The 24,834-nt window shown below is 39.7% G+C and overlaps 1 protein-coding gene across 9 annotated transcripts in view; it reads left to right on the top strand.

Moving 5' to 3' along the window:
* Positions 1-24,834, top strand: part of LOC127371735 (dedicator of cytokinesis protein 3-like) — a 195,470-nt gene that overhangs the window by 90,026 nt on the left and 80,610 nt on the right. For all 9 annotated transcript variants that reach the window (XM_051414720.1, XM_051414717.1, XM_051414727.1 and 6 more), the window contains exons 4-5: positions 9,367-9,422; positions 17,880-17,976. In XM_051414720.1, coding sequence (XP_051270680.1) covers positions 9,367-9,422; positions 17,880-17,976 — 153 coding nt within the window. The remainder of the gene's footprint in view (positions 1-9,366; positions 9,423-17,879; positions 17,977-24,834) is intronic.

The following is a 24,834-nucleotide window of genomic DNA, read 5'->3' as shown; positions in this document are numbered from 1 at the left end:
AAACCCAGTTCTACCTGTCTGATGTAAGATTGGACATTGACACTGTGAGTGAAAGCACTGTGACTAATCTGGAATATTTGAGCTGTGTTTCAGTGCTGCTGGTTTACTGAACCCACCTTGTCAAGTTAAAGCAGCATTTACGTCAAATCTGTTCCTGTCCTGAAATTGAAACCATCTTTTTTTAGACAGATAATCTGGTGGAGATTTGATGTGGTTCAGCTGCTTGGTGAAAGCCACATTTCACTGAATTGACCCGCACTCTTCAGATTTGGTTGACTATCTGTTATATGAACTAATACTCCCACTCACACTGTAGTATCCATTTTTCAGAACATTCTCCAGATGAAGTTGACTGAGCATGCATATAAGCTCTTTTAATCTTTTAAAGGTCCAGTGTGTAACATTTAGGAGGATCTATTTACATAAATATAATATAATATTCATAGGTATGTTTTCTTCAGTACTATAATCACCTGAATATAGGAATTGTCTTTGTTATCTTAGAATGAGACGTTTTTATCTACAGTCCTTCCCCGGAGTCCGCCATGTTGAACCTCCATGTTTCTAAAGTAGCCCAAAAGGGACAAACCAAACACTGGTTCTAGATAGGGCCTTTCCCCTCTTTTCACAGCCAGGGTGGTTTCTCTTACACACTTCACAGCCTGTTCTCATTCCCAGGTCATCAAATACAGACCCCAGCAGTGTTCAGTTAGTTGCAATCTAAATCTTCACCACTAGATGCCACTAAATGCTACACACTGGTCCTTTAATCTGACTGCATCAGACGGTGCCTGCCCAGATGGTTACACAGAACTGATTGGGCAACTTCTCACACACATCGTCACAGACACCTAGCATTAAACCGCGTCCGTAGGTCATGCTGTAGCTGCCAGTTGTTTCTCATGATTGGTGCAAGGACATAGGTGTGCAGGTTGAAGCCTGACAAGATGCACTCTCTTAGAATTTCATGATCTCACAAGACCAGCTGCCTTCCACATTTACGCTCTTTCAGGACATCAGAGATAAAAACTTTGACTGTCAAGCTCAGTGTTGCTCCATTAGCACATGAGTTAGAGTCTTACTCGAGGGTATGACAGTAGTTCCTGAAGATGAATCCTGACCTCTAAGCTACCTCTGGACTCTAGTGTCTCTCACAATATCATTTTTAGCATTTATAGGTATCGTATTTTAACTCACAACAGCCTCCGTCGGCCTGTACAAATGATCTGACCCTCAACTACCTTTACCTCCAACAGCTCTTTGTCAGCAAGTTGTGCTGGACAAATTCCAAGTTTCAAGTCATAATAAAATGAGTCGGTATAAAAAAATCACTATTCACTGTTACAATGTTATCAATCAGATTATGTTGGTTACACAGAATTTCCTCAATTTGTAGGTTGAAACAGGCCACCAGTAGCTTTTTCTCAGAGACAGATGTATCAGCATCTTTTTTAGGGGGACTGTCTGTGTCCAAAAACCAAAGTTAAATCATTTATGACCCGGAGCGTTTTCACCACTGGTCAGCAGTAAGGTTACAAAGACCATCAATTATTTAACAGAGCAAAGAGGATCCTGGGAGAGTGAGAGTGGAGGGATAAAGTCAGTCTGATATCAGGCAAATATTGTTATTTTATTGAAAGGTAACATCAGAAACTCCACAGTAACAGTCTGTAAAGAAAAACAACATTTTTAAAATGTTGTTTTTGCATTTTTCTCATCACGTGGATTTTTGTAAATTTACAAAGAATTTAAAGGCCTGAGGCATCCCGGAGTTCCCTGCAGTGAGTCACCTTAAGTTTAGAAGTTGCTCATCTTATCATCTTAAATCTTTAATTAAAAGTGTTTTATTAGTATTCCTTTTTACCCTGGTGAGAATAAATGTGACAGTGCATTAAATTGCTTGCTCTCTGAAACATCCTATAAAAAGGGAAAAACTGTTTTTAGAAAGACATCATGTCGAAAAGTAACAAGCTTGGTTTTAAGAATAAAATTAACAGTGTTTTTACCCAGTTGATTTTAAGGAGTTCTTCTGGATTTTTATATATTTATTAAAGGATAGAATACTGAAATACTTGTATGGCATTACAATGATCCCCTTGAAACCCACTTACATACAGCGAGCAAACTTACTTGCTGAGAGTTGCTTTTGTGTTGTGTGGTAAAGAAAAGATAAAGATAGACAGAGAGGAGGAGAGTCCAGACTGTTTATCCATGAAGGTTAGAGGAGTCAGACTATCCATTAAGACAGATGGACTGAACATTGTAGCTGGTGAGATGTTAAATAATTCACAGTGGCAGTGAAAAGCAACACCCACATTAAACTTTAGAGACAGCACTGTTGTCTGCTTCTTGTCTCCCTAACCTTGTTTAAACATAATGCACTCGTCTGTACTCTGTGCTGTGGTCGACCTCCGGAGTTCATATTAGTTAAGAAGATGGAGAAACAGCTTTAATATGAGCATCAGATCTCCACTGAGCCCAATTTCAATACCCTATAGTACTGTTTGCTTCTGTGTCCTGCTCAGTCTACAAGACCACACACTTAGTACTGCAGACATACTGTTAGGGATGGTAAGATTCACTGATTAGCATTAATGCACCGTCATGAAAATTTAAGATGCACTGATTAAAAATTTGTGCACTGGATAGAATTTGGGATGAAATCCAGATGCATCCTTATCTAACATCTTTGCATTTTAAAAATCTGATTTATTTATAAGTATTAGTCGATGCCCTATGCCTTTTAAAATGTAGAAAAGTGAGCATTATTGTGACCAATAATTCTAAGCTGTTTAAGAACCAAAGAAACAAAATAAAATGATCTGCACCATATTGAATTTGCATAGCGTCATATTCCTTTCCATCACATAGTGTTATGTTGTGTTGAATCAACTGTATTTCATTGGTAGTTGCTTAATTTATCTTGAATTTATCTGATCATTGGCAATGCACCAAGATGTGTATCAGCCTCAGGGATGGAGTTGCACATCCCTACGTACTATACTACGTAAAAAATCCAAACTTGTTTTTCTTGTTCAATGCCTTATTTAAACATACAAAGTGTTTTTAAGATACACTCTGTTGACACCAAACAACTTACTGGACACCTGAAAATGTATTTTGTTTCAACCCAGATACTCACAGAGTTTTGATTTTTTACTTAAATAATGACACGACTGATATGCAGGGGAACAGGACTACAGTGGATAGGACCCAAATGCGGACGACAGATGCAGAGTGGATGCAGTTTAATGATTTAATGATTAAAACAAAGGATTAACAGGCTTAATGAGTAGCAAGGGTCAAAACCAGGAAGCCAGTCCAACACAGCAAAACAAATCCAAGGGGACAGGCAGGTAACAGGTGTCCAGTACAACAGATCAGGAGAATACAGATAGAAAACTAGAAAGTAAATACGTGATGCTTATGGTAACAACTTAATCTGGCAAGGGAGCAAAGGAAGTAGAGCGGTATGGTGAGTAACTGATGATGGAATGAGGAGTGGGTGGAGTAGGACAGGTGACTGCAGGACTGATGAGAGGATTGAACAGGTGTGTGGACGAGGAAAAGAGAGAAAGTCTGTTTGAAAGGTCTGTGGAGCAGGAGAGAAGTGGAAATGTGGCCTGAGAGGAAAGACAGAGGTATATTGTGACAAACCATGCTGATGTGCTTTATTATGAGTCCTCACTGGAGATTTTAACGTCCCTAATTCAAATGATCAGTGAGGTGGAGAGACCTAAGCAAAGCTGAGCTGATATAAGTAGCAATCCAAGAAATTAAATTAGTCAGATTTGTGTTATTTTTCACAGGGAACGTCTGAATCCTAGAAATCCTGGAAACGAGCGCCTCAAGCATCTCTTTACACAGTTGCACATTGTATGATACAGTATATAAATTTATAAATGGGAATATACTGTAAGCCACCATTATTTGCATAAACAGATGCACATTTACACACAATCACACCCACACATAGACAGGACAATAGAGCATATCAGACTCAGCGGTGTTCTGGGTATTTAGGTGGATAATAAACCATTATTTGGATTTGCTTGGATTTGTCTCCTGGACAATTATGGGAAACAAACAATTGGCTGTTATGTGCCTTTGACAAACAGTAAACATCTGTTAGGAGTTATAGGGTAGAAGAAGTGTGTGTCTGTAATATAATCATCTCTCTGCCCCAGTTTATATCTGTGTGTGTCTAATAAACACATTTTTTCTGTTTCCCTCATTTTCTTTGACTGTTTGTTGAGAGAGGTCATATCTCAGATGTCTCTCAATGATTGGCCCCTGGAAGACACTTAAAACACAGGTCAGAACAAGGTGACACAGTACTTTCAGCTGACTGGTCCAGAGGGGGATTGTATTATTTGTGGGTGGATGACATTTTTACTGCAGTCTTATTCCTCCCCGTTCCTCTCTCGTTCACTCATTCTTGTGCTGCTGTATCTTTTATTATGCTTCCGTCTCTGTCTCTGTCTTTGTCTGTCTATACAGTTTGTTTATTTTTATCTCTCCTTGTCTCTGCCTCCCTTTTTTCTATTTTATTCTGCAACAAGATGACCTTTTTAAGTGAACCGGTGCTCCAATACCATCAGCTAAATTAGGAATCACACTCTGATGACCTCCTGCCCATCACACACACACACACACACACACACACACACACACGTTGAGCCAGGTAGCATCAGAGAGGAGCCTGAGGGGTTCTGAATGCACTGACCTGTTAACAACCATCCGTTGTCACAGCTAACCAGGCAGAGACAGGAACAAGATGTACTGTGTGTGTGTGTGTGTGTGTGTGTGTCTTTATACTACCTGGTCTACATCTGATGTCTCCATTATCATAGCAACATTGTTCTATTACATGAGCTTGAAATCAAAATGGGGCAGACACAGTTCAGCTCTGTCAATTGTTGTACAGCTGAGTTTAGTCGGGGTTCTTCTGTGTTTCTGGGCTCACACACACGTATTTCTAAAAGTTATGTACTTAAAATGACATCTGTGGTCTCCAGAGGAGGAAACTACATATACAATCACACACAGTACAACATATAGTGAAAGTTGTCCTTTGCATTTAACCCATAATAAGTACTAGGAGCAGTGAGCAGCCACTGTACAGCATCCAGGGACCTATTACAGATACAGCCCGTGCCTTGGTCACGGGCACTGACTGTAGAAATTAACCTAATATACACATTTTTATGGTGTGTGGGGGTAAACCAGAGCAGCCAGAGGAGCAAACACTGGGAGAACATGCAGGTCCACACAGAAAGGCCCCAGCTCGGAAATCCAACGCAGGATCTTCTTGCTGTGACAACAGCGCTGACAGCTGAGCCACCATGCTCCCAAATAATAGTAATAACGCTATTTATGAAGCATTTTTCTATGTTTAGCACAAAGTGTTTTCCAAATTAAAAGATATGGAGAAGAAAACATCCAAACATATGAAATATAAAAATATGAATATAAAAGAAGAAGTAGACAGATGATACTAAAATAAGCACAAATAAAACATTGTTAAGTGTAGACCATGTTGTAATGGTGGGTCTTCAGGAGGCAGCTGCAGTGGAGTCTGACAATGTCACACTGAGGGGAAGGCGAGGAGTTGTAACTGTTTTCAGTCTGCTCAGTGGAACAGCTAAAAGGTACTGACCAGCTGATCTTAGGGGACTGGTCAGGTTGTATGGTGTGTTTTATATAGTCTGGAGCCAGACCATGGAAGGCCCTGTAGGTAATTATTATTATTTTTTAATGTATTAAGTGCTTAATGGGCACCCAGAGCAGTGATGCTAAAATTGGATTGATATGACTGGACCTCTTAGATTTAGTCAATAATCAAGGTAAAGTGATAAACAAATACTTTCAATACTAATGAATTCCCATCAGCCTACTTTGTGTTTAGTGGGAGTGCTGGGAAATGTTAGCATGACAACAAACTAAGGTTACTAAACTAGTGTTAACATGGTAAACACTAAACATAAAACCTCATTGTGGTTGTATTGTGATTGTGAACATGATAGCATGGCTCCAAGCACCACGTAAACGTATAATATTTATAATATTTGCCTCTGAAAGGTAGTGAAGAGTTTTAACCAAACTGTGTGTTTGTGGCTTTGGGCAGACAGATAATTGAGCGAGCTCCCTGGAGGAAGGGTCAGCACCTCTTGAACCACTCCTGTCAAATGCATGGCTAACCACACTTACTCTATTTCTCCTTAGCACTATTGTTCTCATTTCTTCCTGTCTTTATAGGTCTCCCTCAGACGCTCTCTCTCTCCGACACCCTCTTTGTCTCTTCCAAAAATACATTCACACTTGAATAGCAGAGGAAGGTGCTCCCCTGTGTTTTATTATGTGATGTTTGACCCTAAAAGGTCTTTTGACAGGCGCAGCAGAATACATCTCGACAGGAGAAGCAGCTGAAATGTTGCCAAAAAGACAGCAGGGTTATTATGCATGATGGCACAAGGGGACTTTCACTCCTAACCGCCGGAGGCTGCGCTTCCAGAGCACAGATAGGACATATATCTTCACTAACACACACACACAAACACACCACACACACACACACACACACACAGACAGACGTGCTGGCACTTAAGTTAATACTGTATGTACATTTTCTGCAACTGAGGGAGCACAAATAGGATCCTAACGCATACACACACGTACAGCAGTGTACACAAGAATATTTTCAGACATGAAAAAACAACCAAGCACCAGTAGAGAGACGCACACACACATACAGACACACACAGAAATGCACACACGTCCAACCTAAAATAGATTCCCTCTGCCTCTGCTCTTCGTCTCCTCACTGAAACATGTAGTAGAATATGAATGAAATCCCTCCAGTGTGCAGGTTTGTCTCAGTAGACTGCTGCAGTGCCAGCTACACTTTGTTAATTCAACATTTTCTTCTTCTACACTCATAATTTCCATAAAATATTTCCCCAGTCACTTGAAACACAAAGACTTTATGACACAAAATCCCTAATTACTTCCACATTTGAGTAAGAATACTGTGTGTAGTGTGTTACAGTGTGTAAAGATACAGTAGGAGAACCTACAGTAGTGTCGAGCAAATAGTTTCATTCCTGATAGAGATATCGAGCTCCGCAAAAAGTGTGGCTCACTTTTACACTTAGTAAAGGCAGCACGGAACTACAAGGTGTCAATGGGTCCACACATGCTGCAGAGCCACTGATTGACTTTTCAGAGACCTGGGGTGAGAACGGCGCCTTACATCTGTTTAGCTTAATTCAGTAGACAATTAAAACTAGTCTGAAAGTAGCGAAGCTGAGCAAACCAAAGATTCTTCATGATAAATTGAGAATTAGTGCACCTGAGAGGGACAATTGTTCAGCAGTATAAGCTCTGCACAGTGACTGTCTGTGGCAACGACTGGTGCTCATTAAGTGAGGGGGGAATATTGTAAATGAAACATCATGAAATGAGTGGTAACACAAACATAAATGAGTGTGTCATTATAGTTAAGTTTGCACACAAAGTACTACATCTCTTGCAACATAACAACTGTTAACGGTTCAAAGTATAAATATGAATACATAAAAAACACAGACAGAATACTTAATCCAACTACAATGATTTAACACTCAATAACAGTTACAATACAGAAAAGTACATATTGAATTGGTGCTGAACTCCAGCTTCAAACTTCAGTAATTCTTTGGCAGAAATATTTAGCTGTAATATTTCTGTTGTCATCATCAGTGGTCTCCAAATGACACGTTAGAGAACACGTTGCAACTACTATTTATAGTTAGGTAGTTATTTATGTTCAGGGTAATTCCTCTGGTCAGTGCCCTTGACCAAGGCGCAGACTCAGATCTGAAGTTGGTCCCTGTGGCGTTGTACAGTGTCTACCCACTGAGCCTAGTACTTAGGATGAAATGCGGAGGACACATTTCACTATATTTTGTACTGCGTATGATTGTTTATGTGACAATAAGCTCTATATGTTTTTTGTTCTATATCTATGCTCGCCATCGCCACACTGCAGGCTGATGTGTTTGACACAGGGTCACACAGGCAGTGGAGCATGGTGCATCTCGCACCCTCCACTTTAGCTCTGTATTTTAACAGTTTTAAGGTAACTACTAACTAGGAGAAGGCTACCTGCTGCCAGAGTGTTGCCATTATGTTTTTTGGGGGGCTTTTTACCTTTATTTGATAGAGCCGGTCAAGATAGACAAAAAATGGAGAGGAGGGGGGGATGACAGGCAGCAAAGGACCACAGGCTGGAAACAAACTCATGGGACAGCAGCTCTGTTGGTGGGCTCTGGTGGTAGTAGGTGAGCAACCAGGGTGACGTAATGTTTACTGTTGCCTGCAGTATCTGCACCAGAGAGCAACTATTTCAGGAGACAGCTCTGGCACTGAAACGAGGCACCAACATCTGTGTTGTGATTCTGTGTATTTACTGCATCTGCAGCGTGAGAGTTTATATTAAACGCTGCAGTCATATTAAAACAAATGAAGCAACCCGCCTAGCATGCTAGCAGCTTCCATTATAACATTCATAGTACCTTTTACATGAATTATTGAACAGTGCACCTCTGAAAGACTTTGTAGCAAGTGCTGAACAGGCCTTCACTCTGCATGTCTTTAGCTTGTTCTGTCTGTCTGTGTTACCGGTTGGGGAGTAGTGGAGGGTTGCTTTACATTACATTAAATATTCGTAAAATAAGCTTTACTAACCCGTTTAGCCATTCTAGTGGAAAGGCTCTAAGGAAGGTGAGGTTGTTCAGTCAGTCAGTCGTCCACTTTTGAATGTTGGATGGATTGCCACGACATTGTGTACAGACATTCATGTTCCTAGAGGGTGAATCCTTATGAATTTGGTAACTTGCTCTTTACCACCAAGTTGCTAAGTATAGGTGGAAAGAGGGGGTAAGAATCCATCCATCCGTTTTCTGCCACTTATGCAGGTCCGTGTTGTACTAGCATCAGGAGAAAAGGCAGAAAGCTCACACTCTTTCTAATATACAGTGCATACTCCTCTGAGATCAACACCGAATTTAATGACCAGTCAGCAGTGTTGTAGGTTTCAGTGTTAGAAAGCATATAATACGAATACAATGTTAACATGGCATTTTGTGTACATGTGTGAATAAACTGAGACTCTTCGAACAACAATCAACTGAGGTGGAAATGTTATATAACTCCTTTTAATGATGTTGTGCTGTAAGAAGAAAGGATGAGCACTCCGGCTGCCTTATTTTAATTTGCTTGTGGTGCACGTGGCTACATACAGTGTCTCCTCATTAGTATAGCCATAGATTAGTATAGCCATTTTAATCGTCTATCTTAACCTTTTTTCTGTCTCTGTCTCTCCAGGGAGTTTTCCCAGCCAGCTACATTCACTTGAAGAAAGCCATTGTCACCAACCGAGGGTAAGTTTACCAACCTTTAAAGACTATACTGAGCACAATTCAAAGATCCCCTCCAGACATATATAAAAAATAGTCTGCTTGGAACAATAATGTGTGTCTGATATGTTTTTTCCACCAAAAAAAGTATAATTTCCTCATTAAAATCCTTCAAATGTCATCTACTCCTTCTACCCCATTAAACATTCCAGAAACTATAAATATGCAAATTGTGTCCGTTTTTAAAATTTTCCTGCTGGACACAAGATGCCTCCTACTTCACTGTAAAGTCCATTCTCAGTGTCTGTGCACTGGTAGCTTCAGGTTTTTACATCAGACTTATATAAATTGCATACTGGAGCAGGATTGCCAGTGTCAAATGCTGCACATACATCATTGTGCACAGTGAAATCAAACATCCAACAGTAGGAACAAGAAAATAAACACATTTTTGACTGAGGGGGACTTTAAATTTGGACCTTTTGCCTGTTTTCACCCCTTCTCCTTTCTTAATATCCGTTTATGTCCTTTGTATTACACAGATGTCAATAGCACCAAAATTTAAATCAAGATGAAGTAACTGTAGCTGAGCAGCCACAAGTTATAAGATAGAAAGAGAAAGAAAAGACCTGATGCTATATATTTAATCAGTTAAGTATGAGAGAAGTTGGTGAAAGAGGGACATCAATCCAAGCAGAATGTAATGTAAGTGTGAATAAATTAGCGGTGTGGATACAATCTGTTGCAGATCAAATGCAAATGATCTGCAGCTGCTCCACGTTTAGGGTGCAAACAGCACAAAATGCTTTTAGATCCCTTTAATAGTCTCAGCTTGTTCAGACGTCATATCATATTCAGAAAGATATTCCCATAAGAATGTCTTAGAAATAAAGCTGAATGCCATTTAACCAAACTTTGATGGACAATATGATAGGTGACATGCTACTGACACAGTTAACTATGATAAAATATAACAGCTACCATTGTTGAGCTGAAAAATAAGTGACATAGCTGTTTACTGTGACTGTGTTTTCCACACAGAGGTATTACTTGACTGCAAGTCCTGAATTTGAAGATGAATGAGCCCCTTCAGCTTGATCCTTTTATCAGGTTATCACTCAGTTCCTTCCTTCCTTTTGCCTTGACTTAGAAACTGAAAGAAGACAAATCAATGTTCACCTCTTGGGCCTCGGCAGCCCCCAAACACAAACACAACACAACTTCTTTTTGGTAATTTTTCTCAAGTGTACTCTGATGTCAAGCAGTGAAAAAGAACTAAGTGCCTCGGACAGTAAAAGCAGCAGGGTACACTCTGTGAACAGTCTATTTTTTAATAGCGATAGCTTGTGAATGTCAGCATCTTTTTGTCATTGCAACACTGATCTGATCGTCTAAGACACTCTGAAGTCGCTCTCGTCTCTCTGGGATGATGCCACAGTTGAGTATTTTCCACAGTGCTCGGAGGCTTTTTCTTCTTCTTTTTGGAGCTGACGCCATTTAAGGGGTAATTTGATGAAATCTCGTTCTCTGTTGGGATCACTTGTTTTGAGACCCATTCTCTCTAAATAAGGTATGAACCTCCTCGTTTCTGATTCCCTTCCAAGTTCAAGAGTACATATTTTAATACATTTGCATAATGATTGGAAAAGCTTTTTTTTAAACTTCAGATTAATCAGAGTTACAGAGCGTGTCTCGATTTGCATAAGAGTTTTTTAATTAAAGGCAGGGAGAGTAAATTAATTGGAATTAGTGAATCCTTTACTGTTTCAAGTAGACCTCCGGGGCAAAGAAAGAGAGTTTTGAGTGCAGCGAGTCGGAGTGTGTTTTACTGACTCTAGGCGGCTGGTGCACGATGACAAATATAGTTATGGACTATTGACCAAGTGGGTCTGAAAGCAGCATATATGTGTGTGTGTGGGTGTGTTGAGAGAGAGGGTGTGTGCTTGTGCGTGTGTGTGAGAGAGAGAGACAGCACACTGTTTTATCTTTGGTTCCCAACTCGAACTATAAATATGAGGCTGCAGCAGTCATCACTGAATCAAAGTAGATTATTTCATAAATAAGGGATCCACATTCATTTACAGGCTTTAGTATAATTCTTTTTAACAACCATGCAGTGGAAGATCAACACGGTTTCCTTCTGAATTTGTCAAATACTGCTGCTTGGTCAGTGACCCTCCAGTTAAAAATATGACACTGTAGGAATCCAAGAAAGTCTGCATATGGAGGTGGTGGATGGCTCAAACCAACACAGGGCTTGAACCCAGGAGACCGCTGTTTGTGTCCCGTGTAAATAAAAGTAAATAATAAAGTAAATCACTTCAAAAGTGAATAATTTCTTTTAAGTAATGAACTTAAGTTGCGTTTTATTCCTGTAAGGTACGTCTGGTATAATGACCTTTTTCCTAAACCTGTCCAGGTAGTTGAACCGCCATATTTCTACAGTAGCCCAGATGGAACAAACCAAACACGGCTCTAGATAGGGCCTTTTGTGTTTTTTGCAAGTTTCTGTAGTTTCTCCTCCACACTTGGAAGGTGAGCGGTTAATTAGTTGGTTGCAATCTGCAACTTTACCACTAGATGCCATTAAATCCTACACACTGGTCCTTTAAATATTGAGAAACACTAAAGGTAACAGTACTCTGGCATGAGATACAGACCCTCATTTGTTTAAGTTGTCACAGTGACATATGGATATCTATATTTGTAAGTGCAACATGTACGAAACATGTTTTATTGATTTTAAATTGATCTTGTTGAGTCGGCCCAGCCAGCAACGCTGAGTTAACACAACGATGTGCAGCAGCTTCCAGTTGCAACGCTGCGTCAAGTTGTCAGGATGTTGTGAAGAATGCTTTGCCAGCTGTCTGCTTCTCTGCAGGATAAATACTCTCAGAGCTGACATTTATAAATATCAGAAAGCTGCACCCCCGCACTTCAGGATCACACCCGGAGAGACAAATAAACCTGTGAACACACAGACACACACACAGACATGCTGCATTCATGCAGGCAGTAAGACACACGGACTCAAAGATGCAGTTACATGTTGTACAAACACATTTGTATGAAAGGCATTTTCAAACACACACATGCAGGTATGAGAACAGGAAATGGAAACTCAGATTTACGCACATTAAATATCTCTGGCAGCCTAAACAAACATCTTCCTGTAAGTCCAGTGTTCCCTGAGGAAAGATTAGAAGCTTCATTAGTTTTACTTCGCCATTTCAGTTGGACTCCTGGGGTCTTATTTTGATGCAGGTGCACATAAGGTGTGGTTACGCACTGGCAAATTGAAAGATATTCCTAAGAGATAGGAAGACTTTTTCTTCTTCTGCTCCCCCTGTGGTTTGGTTTGCCATGCCCTGAAGTGAGACTGTCCATCATAGAAAATTACAACATTGATTGTTTCAAATTAATAATGTTTATTTCACGATGACAAGAAGTGATTGAAAAGTCTTTGGCAGGAGGTTTATGTGGATGGTTAGATGTAAAAAGTCTTTCAACGATGGTTCAAACACCAGAAACTGATCCGTCCCTAACGTTAAACAAATGTTATAGTTTTCTAAATATGAAAAACATGCCACTGATAGATCTTCATCATACTGATGAGGATGGGGACACTATGATCCTCATTTATTGGAAGTATTGTTGTGAATTATGTTTTAGAATCACTGGAATCAAGTCTGTTACTGTTACACAAATATGGAATAAAATAATAAAATAAATATCAAATTATATACTAATATTATATATAATATATATCTATTGACTAATATCAGGTATTGATCACCACCAAAATCTCATCAGCCTTTTGCTCCAGCACCAACAGTATCTGTCGCCCAAACGATGTAGATGTTTGTTATTGATGTTGCTGACAGTGAGCATTATATAGATTAAAAAGAAGAATTAAAACACGAAAACATGAAACTGATTGCTTTCTTTAAAAGAGTGGTTCAATTGTAAGAGCCCAGTGTGTATGTGTGTGTACTTGTTTATGCAGTGCAGTGTTGTGACAGTCAACTCACATCAAGATCATTGTGATCAAGTGACCGATGTCCTGCATTTGACCCTGATGTCAGCATATGGACTTTGATGATACTCATCTCTGACACCATGTTTGTGCCACTGTGTCATACACAGAGAGAGAGAGAGTGAATACAAAGGGATAACAGAATCATACACCTTATTTACAGACATGTATGAATTGTATTTTTATAGTCCACACAGAGTGTAGTGTCCCCATGCTGCTTACTGCTATAGGAGTGGACAGTTAGTACTTCACATTCCTATTATTTACATTATATTGTACATTTCTTTGAGGCATGACAATGATCATATTTCCCTTATTTCCCTTTTGGCTACTACATCTATATTCTTATACACACTGTCCTCTTCTTTCTTTTTCATGCTTCAACCTCTACATCCTGCCTCGGTCTTAAGTTTTGTTCCTTATTTGCTCTCTTTTTGTTCCCTCGTGTCTCCTCAACCGCTGATACAACAAAAGCAATGATTCACTGTGAGAGGGAAATCAGGAAGGTCACTTTTTGTAGTGACTATATAAGTATAACTTTGTTCCTTAACGTATACAGAGCCTTTTTGAAAGAAGCTATTCATATGCACATGCAGTTACATGAATACTGTGTTGTAGCTGTAACTCAGCATATCATGGCTTATCTACACGGAATATGTCCTGTAAAGTCCACAGAAGTGGAAGTTCAAAAAGGCAGGCCTCTCTTACTTAAGCTGCGTCTTTCAGCTTTGTTTTTTTTTTTACAGTTCAGCCTTCCTTATGAAAGGCCCCATAAAGAGCCAGTGTTGGGTTTGTCCGTTCTGGGCTACTGTAGAAACAGGGAGGTTATACATGGTGAACCCTCTGTAGATAAAAACGGCTCATTATAAACAAAAACCCAACAATTCTAATTTCCAGGTGATTATACACTAATGAAATCATAATATGAATATTATATTTCCTTTCTGCCAATAGAGTCCCACTGGACCTTTAAAAGTTGAGACCTTTTTGGAGAGTGCGATTGATTAACTCCATAGCTGAGGTCAGCCCTTAACAGTTGTCTTTGTTCTAATGTCAGATTCAGTGTCTCCATCTTTGATGCTCTCTAACGAGAGCAAACATGTGTGAGCTCTTTTTGTGCTGGCATGCTGAGACCTCTAATGAGCGCAGTCCAGCCACAGACACCGACTGATCCGACATTTAGATTCAGTTTAGTTTGTGAATCAGTTTGACTCATGTACTTTAAAGTGAAGTTCAAATGAAAGAATGATGCGTGAATCATCTCATTAGTAGTTTAGGAACTAGTAGAAGTAAAAAAAATTGAAAAGGTCTATCTATAATCAAAAATAAAAAAGGCCATAATCACATACGTTTGTTGTAACAGTGTCAGTTAAAAAAGTCCCTTTAGCCACTGATGTCGCACTTGAGCTCAGATTGTCAGTCCAAAAAAAAAGAAAAAAAAAAAATTAAAACTCACCAAACCCTTTTTTTAATTTGTTCGTCACAAAATATTTATCAAGTTTTTTTTTTTTTTTTTTTTTTTTTTTTTTTTTTTTTTTTTTTTTTTTATGGGGGGGGGGGGGGGGGGGGGGGGGGGGGGGGGGGGGGGGGGGGGGGGGGGGGGGGGTTTTTTAAAACCCCCTCGGCGGGGGGCCCTTTTTATTTTTTTTCCCCCTCTTCCCCGTTTGGCCAACCCGGCCCCCAAAAAAAGGGTTTTTGGCCAAAAAAAAATTTATTTATAAGTAAGGTCCCAAAAAGTTTGTTTTTGCCACTTACAGGCTCAGATTGTGTCCCCTTATCGAGATAGACCTTTTGTATAACCAGAAATAGCCATAGAAAGGCTCACCTCCAGACGCCATAGACAAAAACTGGAAACTAACCAAAATCATCTCAATCACTAACTCTGATTTGGTGGAAATAAATGTATAAATCACTGATGTAGATGAGAAAAACAGCAGTTTCAGTCGCTCTACTCAGCTGCACACGGAGCAGAGCGGCTATGTGACACCATGACTCCACTATATCTTTACACAGAAGATTGTTGTTTGTTGCTCTATTTGTGTTTTACATCTCATATGTATATATAGCCTTTAAAGCAACCAAGAGTTTAAGCAGCTGTGGGCTTTAATTATTTTCTTCATAAAGTAAAGACAAAAAAAGTTCCCAAAAATCTTCTTGAAAAGAGACAGTGAGTGTGTTTAATTCATAGACAATTACAGATGGACATGAAGAGACTGTTGGGGTGGACGAGATAAAAATATTAGGATGGAGCAAAAGTGGCTTCAGAGTGATGGACAAGAGAAATGTCAGTGAGATGCTCAGAGAGAGGTGAGAGAGGAGAGGATCAGGGTATGGTTGGAATAAATATGGACGCATAAAACAAAGAAAGACTAGATGAGAGAGAGGTCAGGTAAGGTGACAGAGGAAGCGGAATGAAAGCTGAGACATAAGAATGCAGAGGGGATAAATAAAGAGGGTAGAAGAGGGACGACGAGGAGGAAACAAGAGTAGGGAGAGATGGGAGAAAACTACAGAAGAGGAAATGGAAGAAAGAAGTGAGGAGGCAAAAAGAGTAGATGAAGGAGAGGAGAGGAAAGAAAGGAATAAAATGAAAGGGAACAAGCTGGGATAGGAAAAAAGTAGAGAGAAGAAACTGAGAGGAATGATGGGAATGTGCCAGAATAAAGAGAGAACTTTACTAGGAACAGAAGGAGGGAGGGAAAAAGAGAGGGAGATTAGATTGAGTGAAAAGTAGAACAGAGGAGAAGAGGAGGAGAAGTGTCTGAGATACAAGTGTAACTAATGTGGGTGAAATCACCAGGCGCCCGCCAGCTACGGCTCAGCTGGGAGATCAGCTAATCTAGCACACGGCTTTTATTAATTAATCAGTTATGAGACATAGAGAGGGAGGGAGAGAGAGAGAGAGGGAGTGAAAGGAAGGAATACGTTAGCAAAAACCAAGAGTCAGGGAGGGAAGAGAGGTGGCATGGGAGGAGAGGGAGAATAAAGAAGTGCATGTGAGACAGAGAGAGGTGCTCTAATATTCCTGACTCCAGGGCTGAGACAGTGACTCAGCTTTCCATTTTAGCAAACAACTCCCCTTTGTTCAAAATTATGTATAAGGGAGAGAGGGAAGGAAGGGGAGAAGTTAGCGCATAAGGATTTCTTTAAGTCAGTGAGGTGAACTGAGGTCCTTTTCTTTTTCTGGTTCACTCAGTTTGGAAACGGTAAGTGTGGAAGAGGTTGTGTTAGGGTCCTTCTGTTTATAGGTGTTTGCATGAACATCACAAAAGACACTTTTCTTTCTCTGATATTCTAGACAATAAACACATCATGAGGTAAAAGCAACATACTGTATGTTCTGTTAACATTTGGAAGTATAGTAATAGTGTGTGCATATTAATGAGTCTGAATATTACAGCAGTGGAATAAGTATTTAGTTTTTTTACTTAAGTAAAAGTATCAGTAACTGTTTATTCTGTTACAAGTAAAAATCCTGCATTCAAACTTTTACCTAGACCAGTGTGAAGGATTTGGATTTTAAAGGAGACCACTTCTGATAAAAAGACCTTTTAGCTGGAATAAAACCCTGGGAATGTGATACATTTGCCAATAATTTATCACATGAACTGAACTAATGGCAGTTAATGGACCTTTCCTGTGGAGGACAGTTTGACTTGTCAAACACAGGTGTAACTAATAGCTGCATTTCTTTCCGCCGTGCTGGTACTGTGCATACTGTTTCACTTCCATTAGCTACACGTGTGCTTTTTTTCCTGCTGCAGTGACTCAAAATGTCTGCCATGAAAGAAAATGTTAACTTAGCTGCCCAGTCAGCCCTTTTCCATCTGCTAATATAGTATTCCTCTTGAGGTCAATTGAACACAATCAACCCTCTGTTTCTTTGGCAAGTGTCAGTGTTATGATAGTTATGAGGGGTGATCTGATAAATGTGTGTATGAGGTGCAGGTGGAATCACAACCATGTTTTGTGAGTTAATGAATGTGTACAAATGTCCCAGTTACATCCAGTCCAACATGATAACTCTATGTGAACATTTGTGATAATTAATTACACATTACACAATTATGACATTTTTCCAAACAGACAGGCTGGACTCTGTCTGTGTCTCTGCTGTCACAGATCACTGATTTACATTGTGGGTAGCTGTAGCTGTGTGCAGGCCGTTCCACGTCTGTTACTCTGGCATGCCTAAACACAAATCACTTTAATTCACCATTGTTGAAGCCTAACTGTATGTAAGGCAACACAATAGACCAAGGTCAACGGTTTACTGGGTCTCTCTCTCTCTCTATGTCTGTTCACTGCTTACTGTTAAATCTAGTTGTGTGGTGGACATAGTTGCTCTTTGTGTTGATTATTTAATGTGCTTTACTTTAATAAAAGTCATTAAAATCATGACTGTGAATGAAACGTGTGCGTTTTTCTGTCATACCCTTGTACAGGCCGCATGAGACTGTGGTGCCTCTGGAAGACCCCATTGTTACTGAGGTGACGTCAACACTACAGGAATGGGCTCTACTATGGAAGCAGCTCTACGTGGTAAGCAGCACAAAATATTTGTCTGTAAGTACGTCATGGCACTGTAGTTTTCCTTCGTCATGCACTGAGGCAACGGAGCCAAGCAGTAATGCAAAGGCAAAAACATAACCAGTCATGCTTAAGATAATTAATTATGCTTAATAATGCTTTAATGAGAAATTCCGTCAACCTACTTGTCTACATAAGTCTGGTGTTACTATGAATTATTATAAATAATGGAGTTACAGTCGTAGTATGGTACACCTCATCATTCATACATTTATACTGAAGGTTCAACACAAACTAATCAGCTCAAAAAGGAAACACGTCGTATACATTGTGAAGTTTTAGAAATATTTTAACCCACACAATAAGTTTCCCACCAATAACCGAACCTGCATGTATAATTAGTTCAAGTTAAACAATCTGTTTACATTATAGCATGGTAACTTACACTGCACAGATATATCCTGCTGATACTCCTGAATACGTCTTCAGTGGCGTTCCTGGAATCATCGGTTGTTGAATCAGCCACCTTGCCGACATTCCCTGACCCTCGGCACATGCAGAGGCCAGTTCACACTGAGGTTCAGATAAAAGTGAAAATAAATCCACTTAAACACAATATTGAACGTTGGGTAAAAAAGAGGAAAGAAACCAAGAACAAATAAACAAACAAGTTCTGGATTGCATACTGTTTGATTGCGTTATGGCTCAGGCCATGGGAACAGACATAACCATCACAACTCTTAGGGAAAGAGATGTGTGACAGCCAGTTTAGTGGGAGGGTTTTAAACTGTTAAGATCATAAGATCCAAAATTAAGTTAGATTTTTTGGCTGAACCCTTAGAGGAATATTTGATCTGTTCCAGCCTAAGGAAGAGCATCAAATCACTTTAGGTGGGTGAGAAAATGTCCACTCCAATAGGATCCTTCTCCTGTCTGTAAGGGAGGCAAAAGTAATCACATCTTTTTGCTATTTGTCAGAGATATGTCGTCAGCTAGGACCCCAAAGACGGCTTTCTTCACTGTAGGTTGTAGATCAATATCAAACACCTCAGACAGGGTTCCCAGCACAGAATCCCAGAGCGCTGCGAGTTTAGAGCAGCGCCAGAACATATGAGCTGCCTCTGCAGTGTGACATCTGTCATTATATATCACTCGAATGCAGTTTAGATAGTCTGGCTTTACAGATATTGATACAGTGTATATTTATACACTTTGAACTGTAGTCTAGAGTTAGTTTACTTATAAGAAATACAAACTAGAGTCTGTATGCAGTGGATATGGGGTGGGGGGTGTGGGGAGATGCTCTTTGAAACATTCAGTTTCTTTTTGAACCTGGTTATTAAAAGGAAGTCATCTTTTCCTTCCAATATGGCTGCACTGTAGAGGTAATCTTCATAAATTTATGAGCCTTTCTACTGGTAGGATGTTTTTGACAATCAGAAGCAGACTTTGTGTAAATGGATCGGTAAATGTTTCAAAAGAACTTTATAGTTTGCTCAGTTACTTCAGCCTCACTGGTTCTTGCTGGCGTGTGGCGTTTCCACTCACACACTAAGATTTAGACAGAGACGGCTGAGATGTTTTGCACAAATGGAAAAAAACCACTGATTCCTTTGCTCTCAGTCTTCCCTCAGATATGTAAAGTATCTCACATTTGCTTCAAGCGTTCATTTCTTAAGTTCATGCTGAGAGACTGGCAGCATTATGTCTCTACTCCTCACACAGAATGATGCCATTAAGTTTGTTTTTACTTTGCACTTCAAGCTGTGTGTGTGTGTGTGTGTGTGTGTGTGTGTGTGTGTGTGTGTGTGTGTGTGTGTGTGTGTCTGTGTGTGTGTTTTGCAGTTTAATACAGTGTCAGAGATGCCCTTTAACACTTTCAGACTGCCTGGTAAAGAGCTGAAAATGTGCCACAGGTTGTGTCTTTCTCTCTTTGTGTCTACGTTTTGTTTGCAGGGTTTTTTTTCGAACAGTTTAAACCTCCGGCTCTTCACCCTTTCCTCTTTCTTTTTCTATGAGTTGTTGAGTTGAGCCTGTCGTCCATAAAAAAGAAAAAGTTGAAAAAGTTTAGTTTCCTAAACAGCTGGCGGACTTTATTTACATTAACAATGTACTATATTATACACTTGTCCAATTTAAAATGTTATTTTGCTCATTAGCTCATCATACACGCATTCTTAATTTATTTCCAAGAGTCTCAATGATTGTGTAAACTCAGGGTCATCTACTTCACTGGTTCCCAACACTTGGGGTCACCAAAGCTTGACAGGGGTTGTGAGGTCATCTTGATTTTAGGGGTGTAAGAATTATTCATTAATTAAAATATTATTTTTTTAAAGTTTAAATTATTATTTAGGATATAAACAGGATAAGAGCACAGTGAAGACCTGAATACAAGCCATATTCACTGAGCCTGCACTCTCTGATAAACAGCCTCTTCTTTAAAGTTACTCTGACCTGTCTGTCACTCAGATCTGTGGTGTTACTGTCTGTCTCTCTCTTACAGGCTTTTATTACTCTCTCTACCTGCTCTGTCCATAATGTCTTACCTTTATTAGTTCTCTGTGGGTATTCATTTGTACTGTATGTCATCTGTCTGTGTATTTGCTTTTTTATCTTAAAGCTCTTGAGTTATTGTCTGTCACTATATATGCTTTTATTGGATATCCATCTAAATGTAAATGTTTAGAGAGATAACTATTGTGTGATTTAAATCTAAATCTGTCTCTGTCCTCATTTTGCTGTCTGCTGTCTTTGATGGTTCTTTGCATCACTCATCTTCCGCCTGTCCTGCCAGTTGTCTGTTGTTGCTCTCTGTGTTTTTATTCAGAGTTAACAGACTCTTGTCTCTGCTCTCTGCCACAGTTGAAAGACAAAACTGTCTTTGTGAGGTTCTGCACGACAGATTTTCCATTTCCATCCTGACAGACCTCACATTAGTCTGTGTGTGTGTGCGTGTGTGTGTGTGTTTGTGTGTGTGTGTGTGTGTGTGTGTGTGTGTGTGTGTGTGTGTGTGTGTCTGTGTATGTTTTGTCACTGAAAAAAGCAAATGTGCTCCTATTTACTGTTACTGTATCCATCAATGAGTAATGATCATGTTTTCCGTGGATGGATGAAGAGGTAGATAGAGGGGTAGATGGAGAGATGTGCATACATAAGGAATGAATGACTTACATATTGCAACACAGTGTGCTTTTGGATAGAACATGTGTATATTAATAAGAAATAATAGCACAATAAACTGACAACAATGAGAAGAAGAGACAGAGGGATGAAAGAAGCTGATATGATACAGTTTTAAACAGATGAAACAAGTATTAAATGAGCACTGTGGAGCCAGATAAGCAGCAGCTCCAAGTGATCTTCTCGTCTGTTAGAAGATTTTTTCATGTGATATCAAGCAAATGCTTAAAAAATATGTGTCATAATTTAGATTTAAATGATTATATCTGTGTTGTTGGAAGCAAATCTCGAGGAAATGTTTTTGCTATGAGGCGGCTAATCTTCTCCTCCCTCGTAGCAAATGAGGTGGTGAGAGGTCGCCTGTTGTCCGTCTCCACTGTCCTTGTGTTTACACTACAAACGGTTGTTCTATGATTCACAAGTTTCATGTTGCATAGCTTGCAATGCACGTTCACTTCTTCAAGTTTTTTTTTTTTTTTTTATACTTCCAAACATCACTTTCATGGCTGGTCTTTCATGTGTGACTGAAAGCGTTGAACGAATACTGACAACCAAACGAGTACTCGAGTATGTAGGACCATCCATACTTATTACCACACTCCTTGTCAGTGAAACAAACAAATGCAGGAATGGATGCACACAACATGCAAAAAGTCCGGCCATCTCTCTCTCTCTCTCTCTCTCTCTCTCTCTCTCTCACACACACACACACACACACACACACAGTAGGTTTAACACATGTAACGTGTGTGCATCGTGCAGTGACACATGGATGAACTCGCAGTGTACAGACACACAGTGACGTACTGGATTCTCAGTAAAAGGATGTTCGGAGGCACCGAGGCCCTGCAGAGGTGACAAAAGCAGCAGAGCAGAAAGGCAGAGTGACACTCTCTCTCTCTCTTTCTCTCTCTCTCTACACACACACACACACACACACACACACAGGTACACAACGTACAGTCCATATGTGTCCTTCACTGTGGTAAAAAAAACTGTTGATGTGGTTACATCATTATCTTTCACTGTCTTCTTTTAGTGAACACAGATCCTCAGTTTTGTGCTCTCTCTCTCTCTCTCTCTCTCTCTCTCTCTCTCTCTCTCTCTCTCTGCATGGCCTTTGCACAGTGCCACAGGGAATTTAGATATGGCTGGATGTGTGTGTGTGTGTGTGTGTGTGTGTGTGTGTGTGTGTGTGTGTGTGTGTGTGTGTGTGTGTAAAGAAATTTGAGAAAGAAAAACTGTTAGGAAGAGTGAATGCCTGAAAGCAAGTGAGAAAGAAATGACTGGGGGAGAGTAGAGGAGAGAGAAAGAAAGGGAGAGTATGTGAGAGGGAAGGAGAGATAACGGACACAGTGAGCAACAGAGAGTAAAAGGGGCAGAAAGAAATGATAGATATTATAGACTGCAATTATAGCAAAGAAAAGAGAAACTATTGCACTATAAAAGCTGTGATACTTCTGACAAGAGGAAGAGACAGAGCAACACTTCCTGCTACACTGCAACCTGCAGAGAGACAGAAGAACCAAAATATTTATTAGAACTATAACCAAGATACCAAGAATTCAACACACTCAGCAAAACGGCAAAATATCTCAGAGCATTGTCCCAACGAGTCCTGATTTTATTATCATTGTATCTCTTTTATTTGATGGTTCTCACTATATTCATTACATTTAATTGGTAAACTATATTTAAAAATATCATAAATTTATTTTGTTTTTTTATGGTTTTGTTGTTTTCAGTCATGCTAGCGGCGTGGTAACACGTGTTGGTTTGATCCAGAAATATCTCGACAAATATTGGACTGCCATGACATTTTGTTCACACATTCGTCCTCCTCAGCATGAATTAATAATAATAATCATTACAGGCTGTGATTTCCTGACCTTTCCTCCAACGCTACCAACACTTTAAAATGTGTTTCTAATACTTTTATGACCAAATACCTGAAAACTAATGGCATCCATCAGCTTAGCTATATATATATATATATATATATACTACTATAACTCAAATTATAACCCTTTATAGTATTATGGTGTACTCCAGTTCTGATGGTTTGTCCAAGTGGTGTTGCTACGGCCTCGCTCAGTCGTATAGTTGTATAGTGTATATTTCTTACATTCTTATCATTATACTGACATTGTTAGCTTTTCACAATCCTCCACAATACCCTACTACTTAATTACAGTAATGCCAATTAGGCAAATTTAGATATGAAAAACTGAGGAGATAAGGAGGGAGAAAGTGTAGAGGCTGATAAAGGAAGAGAGTGTATAAGAAAGGTGGAGTGTGCAAGAATTCAGATAGAGAGAGGGAGAAAACCACACATCACATGGGCTGGAACTACATCTCCTCCAAGCTACAGTGCTCTGATTAGACTCTGTTGTGCACTTTTCTTTTCTCTCTTTCTTTTTCTCCATCTATTTCTCTCTCCATCTATCTCAGCCCATCTTTCGTTTTCTCCCTCTGCCTCTTCCTTCTCCTACATTGTTCTGTTTCTCATTCTCTAATTTTCTCCCTCTCCGCTGTCTTTTACATTCTGATGTCAAAGTAGATGAGATTGCATGTGTATTTCTGTGCATGTGAATTTCTGTGTGTGTGTGTGTGTGTGTGTGTGTGTGTGTGTGTGTGTGTGTGTGTGGTGTGTGTGTGTGTGTGTCTGTGTAGGCGGGATAGATGTGTGAGCAGGAAGGAGGGAGGAGAGGGAGTGGTGACAAGCGAACAATGATGGAGGGATGTGAAGACAGGGATAAACGCAGAGGGAGACATGTCTTTGTGTGTGTGTGTGTGTGTGTGTGTGTGTGTGTGTGTGTGTGTGTGTGTGTGTGTGTGTGTGTGCGTGCATGTGACAAATAGAGGGGAATGACAGAAAGACATCCAGTAGGAGGAGGCCCTCTCCAGCTCTTTTAGCTTTCTATAGCTGTACACAAAGCCAAGTAAATGCAAACAGACACACAATAGAGTTCAGAGCTGAAATGCACAGCATGTACATCAATTCATCATTCAGTTAGTGAAGTTTCAACAACCCTGCGTGTAAAGTTCTTTGACATTTTCATACAAAATACAGTTGCTTTTATCATCATTATGATTTAATGCAGCAGTTATTCAACTTTTGGCTATATCTTCTTCACTTTACATGTTGTAGTTTAATGTTGGTATTTTGAATAAATCTCAGATGCCTCAGACGCACATCAGGGTTATTTTTTCTGACAGGAGGATATGCAGCTAGAGCGAACATACAAAACATCATCAACAAAGAAAAAATGTCATACGGCAGAAACAAAAACACAAAAGAAGAGAAAAACAAACTCTAGGATCATCACTTTCAAAGACGACCTCCCAGTTACTAAACCAAGTCGAGGTTCCAGCACATTCACAGATTGAGTTTGTCATTAATAAAGCTGCATGTAAAGTGAACAGAAGATGCTGTAGGTTAAAGCTCTTAAAAAGCTATTTAAAAAAAGATAATCAACGCATTAAATCACAGGTACAGGTCACAGAAAATTTATTCACCAAACCTTTTAGAGCCGAGCTAAACACACACACGTACACACACACACACACACACACACACACGCACACACACACACACACACACACACACAGGCAAGCACAAAGCATTCGGTGTAAGACATGGTAGAAAAGGCAATAGAGGCAAATCATTGTTACATTGTCTTTACT

The sequence above is a fragment of the Dicentrarchus labrax genome, unplaced genomic scaffold (assembly GCF_905237075.1).
Source record: "Dicentrarchus labrax unplaced genomic scaffold, dlabrax2021, whole genome shotgun sequence".
Taxonomy (NCBI): domain Eukaryota; kingdom Metazoa; phylum Chordata; class Actinopteri; family Moronidae; genus Dicentrarchus; species Dicentrarchus labrax.
Note: the sequence above shows the minus strand (reverse complement) of the source record. Positions and strands in the feature narration are given on the sequence as shown.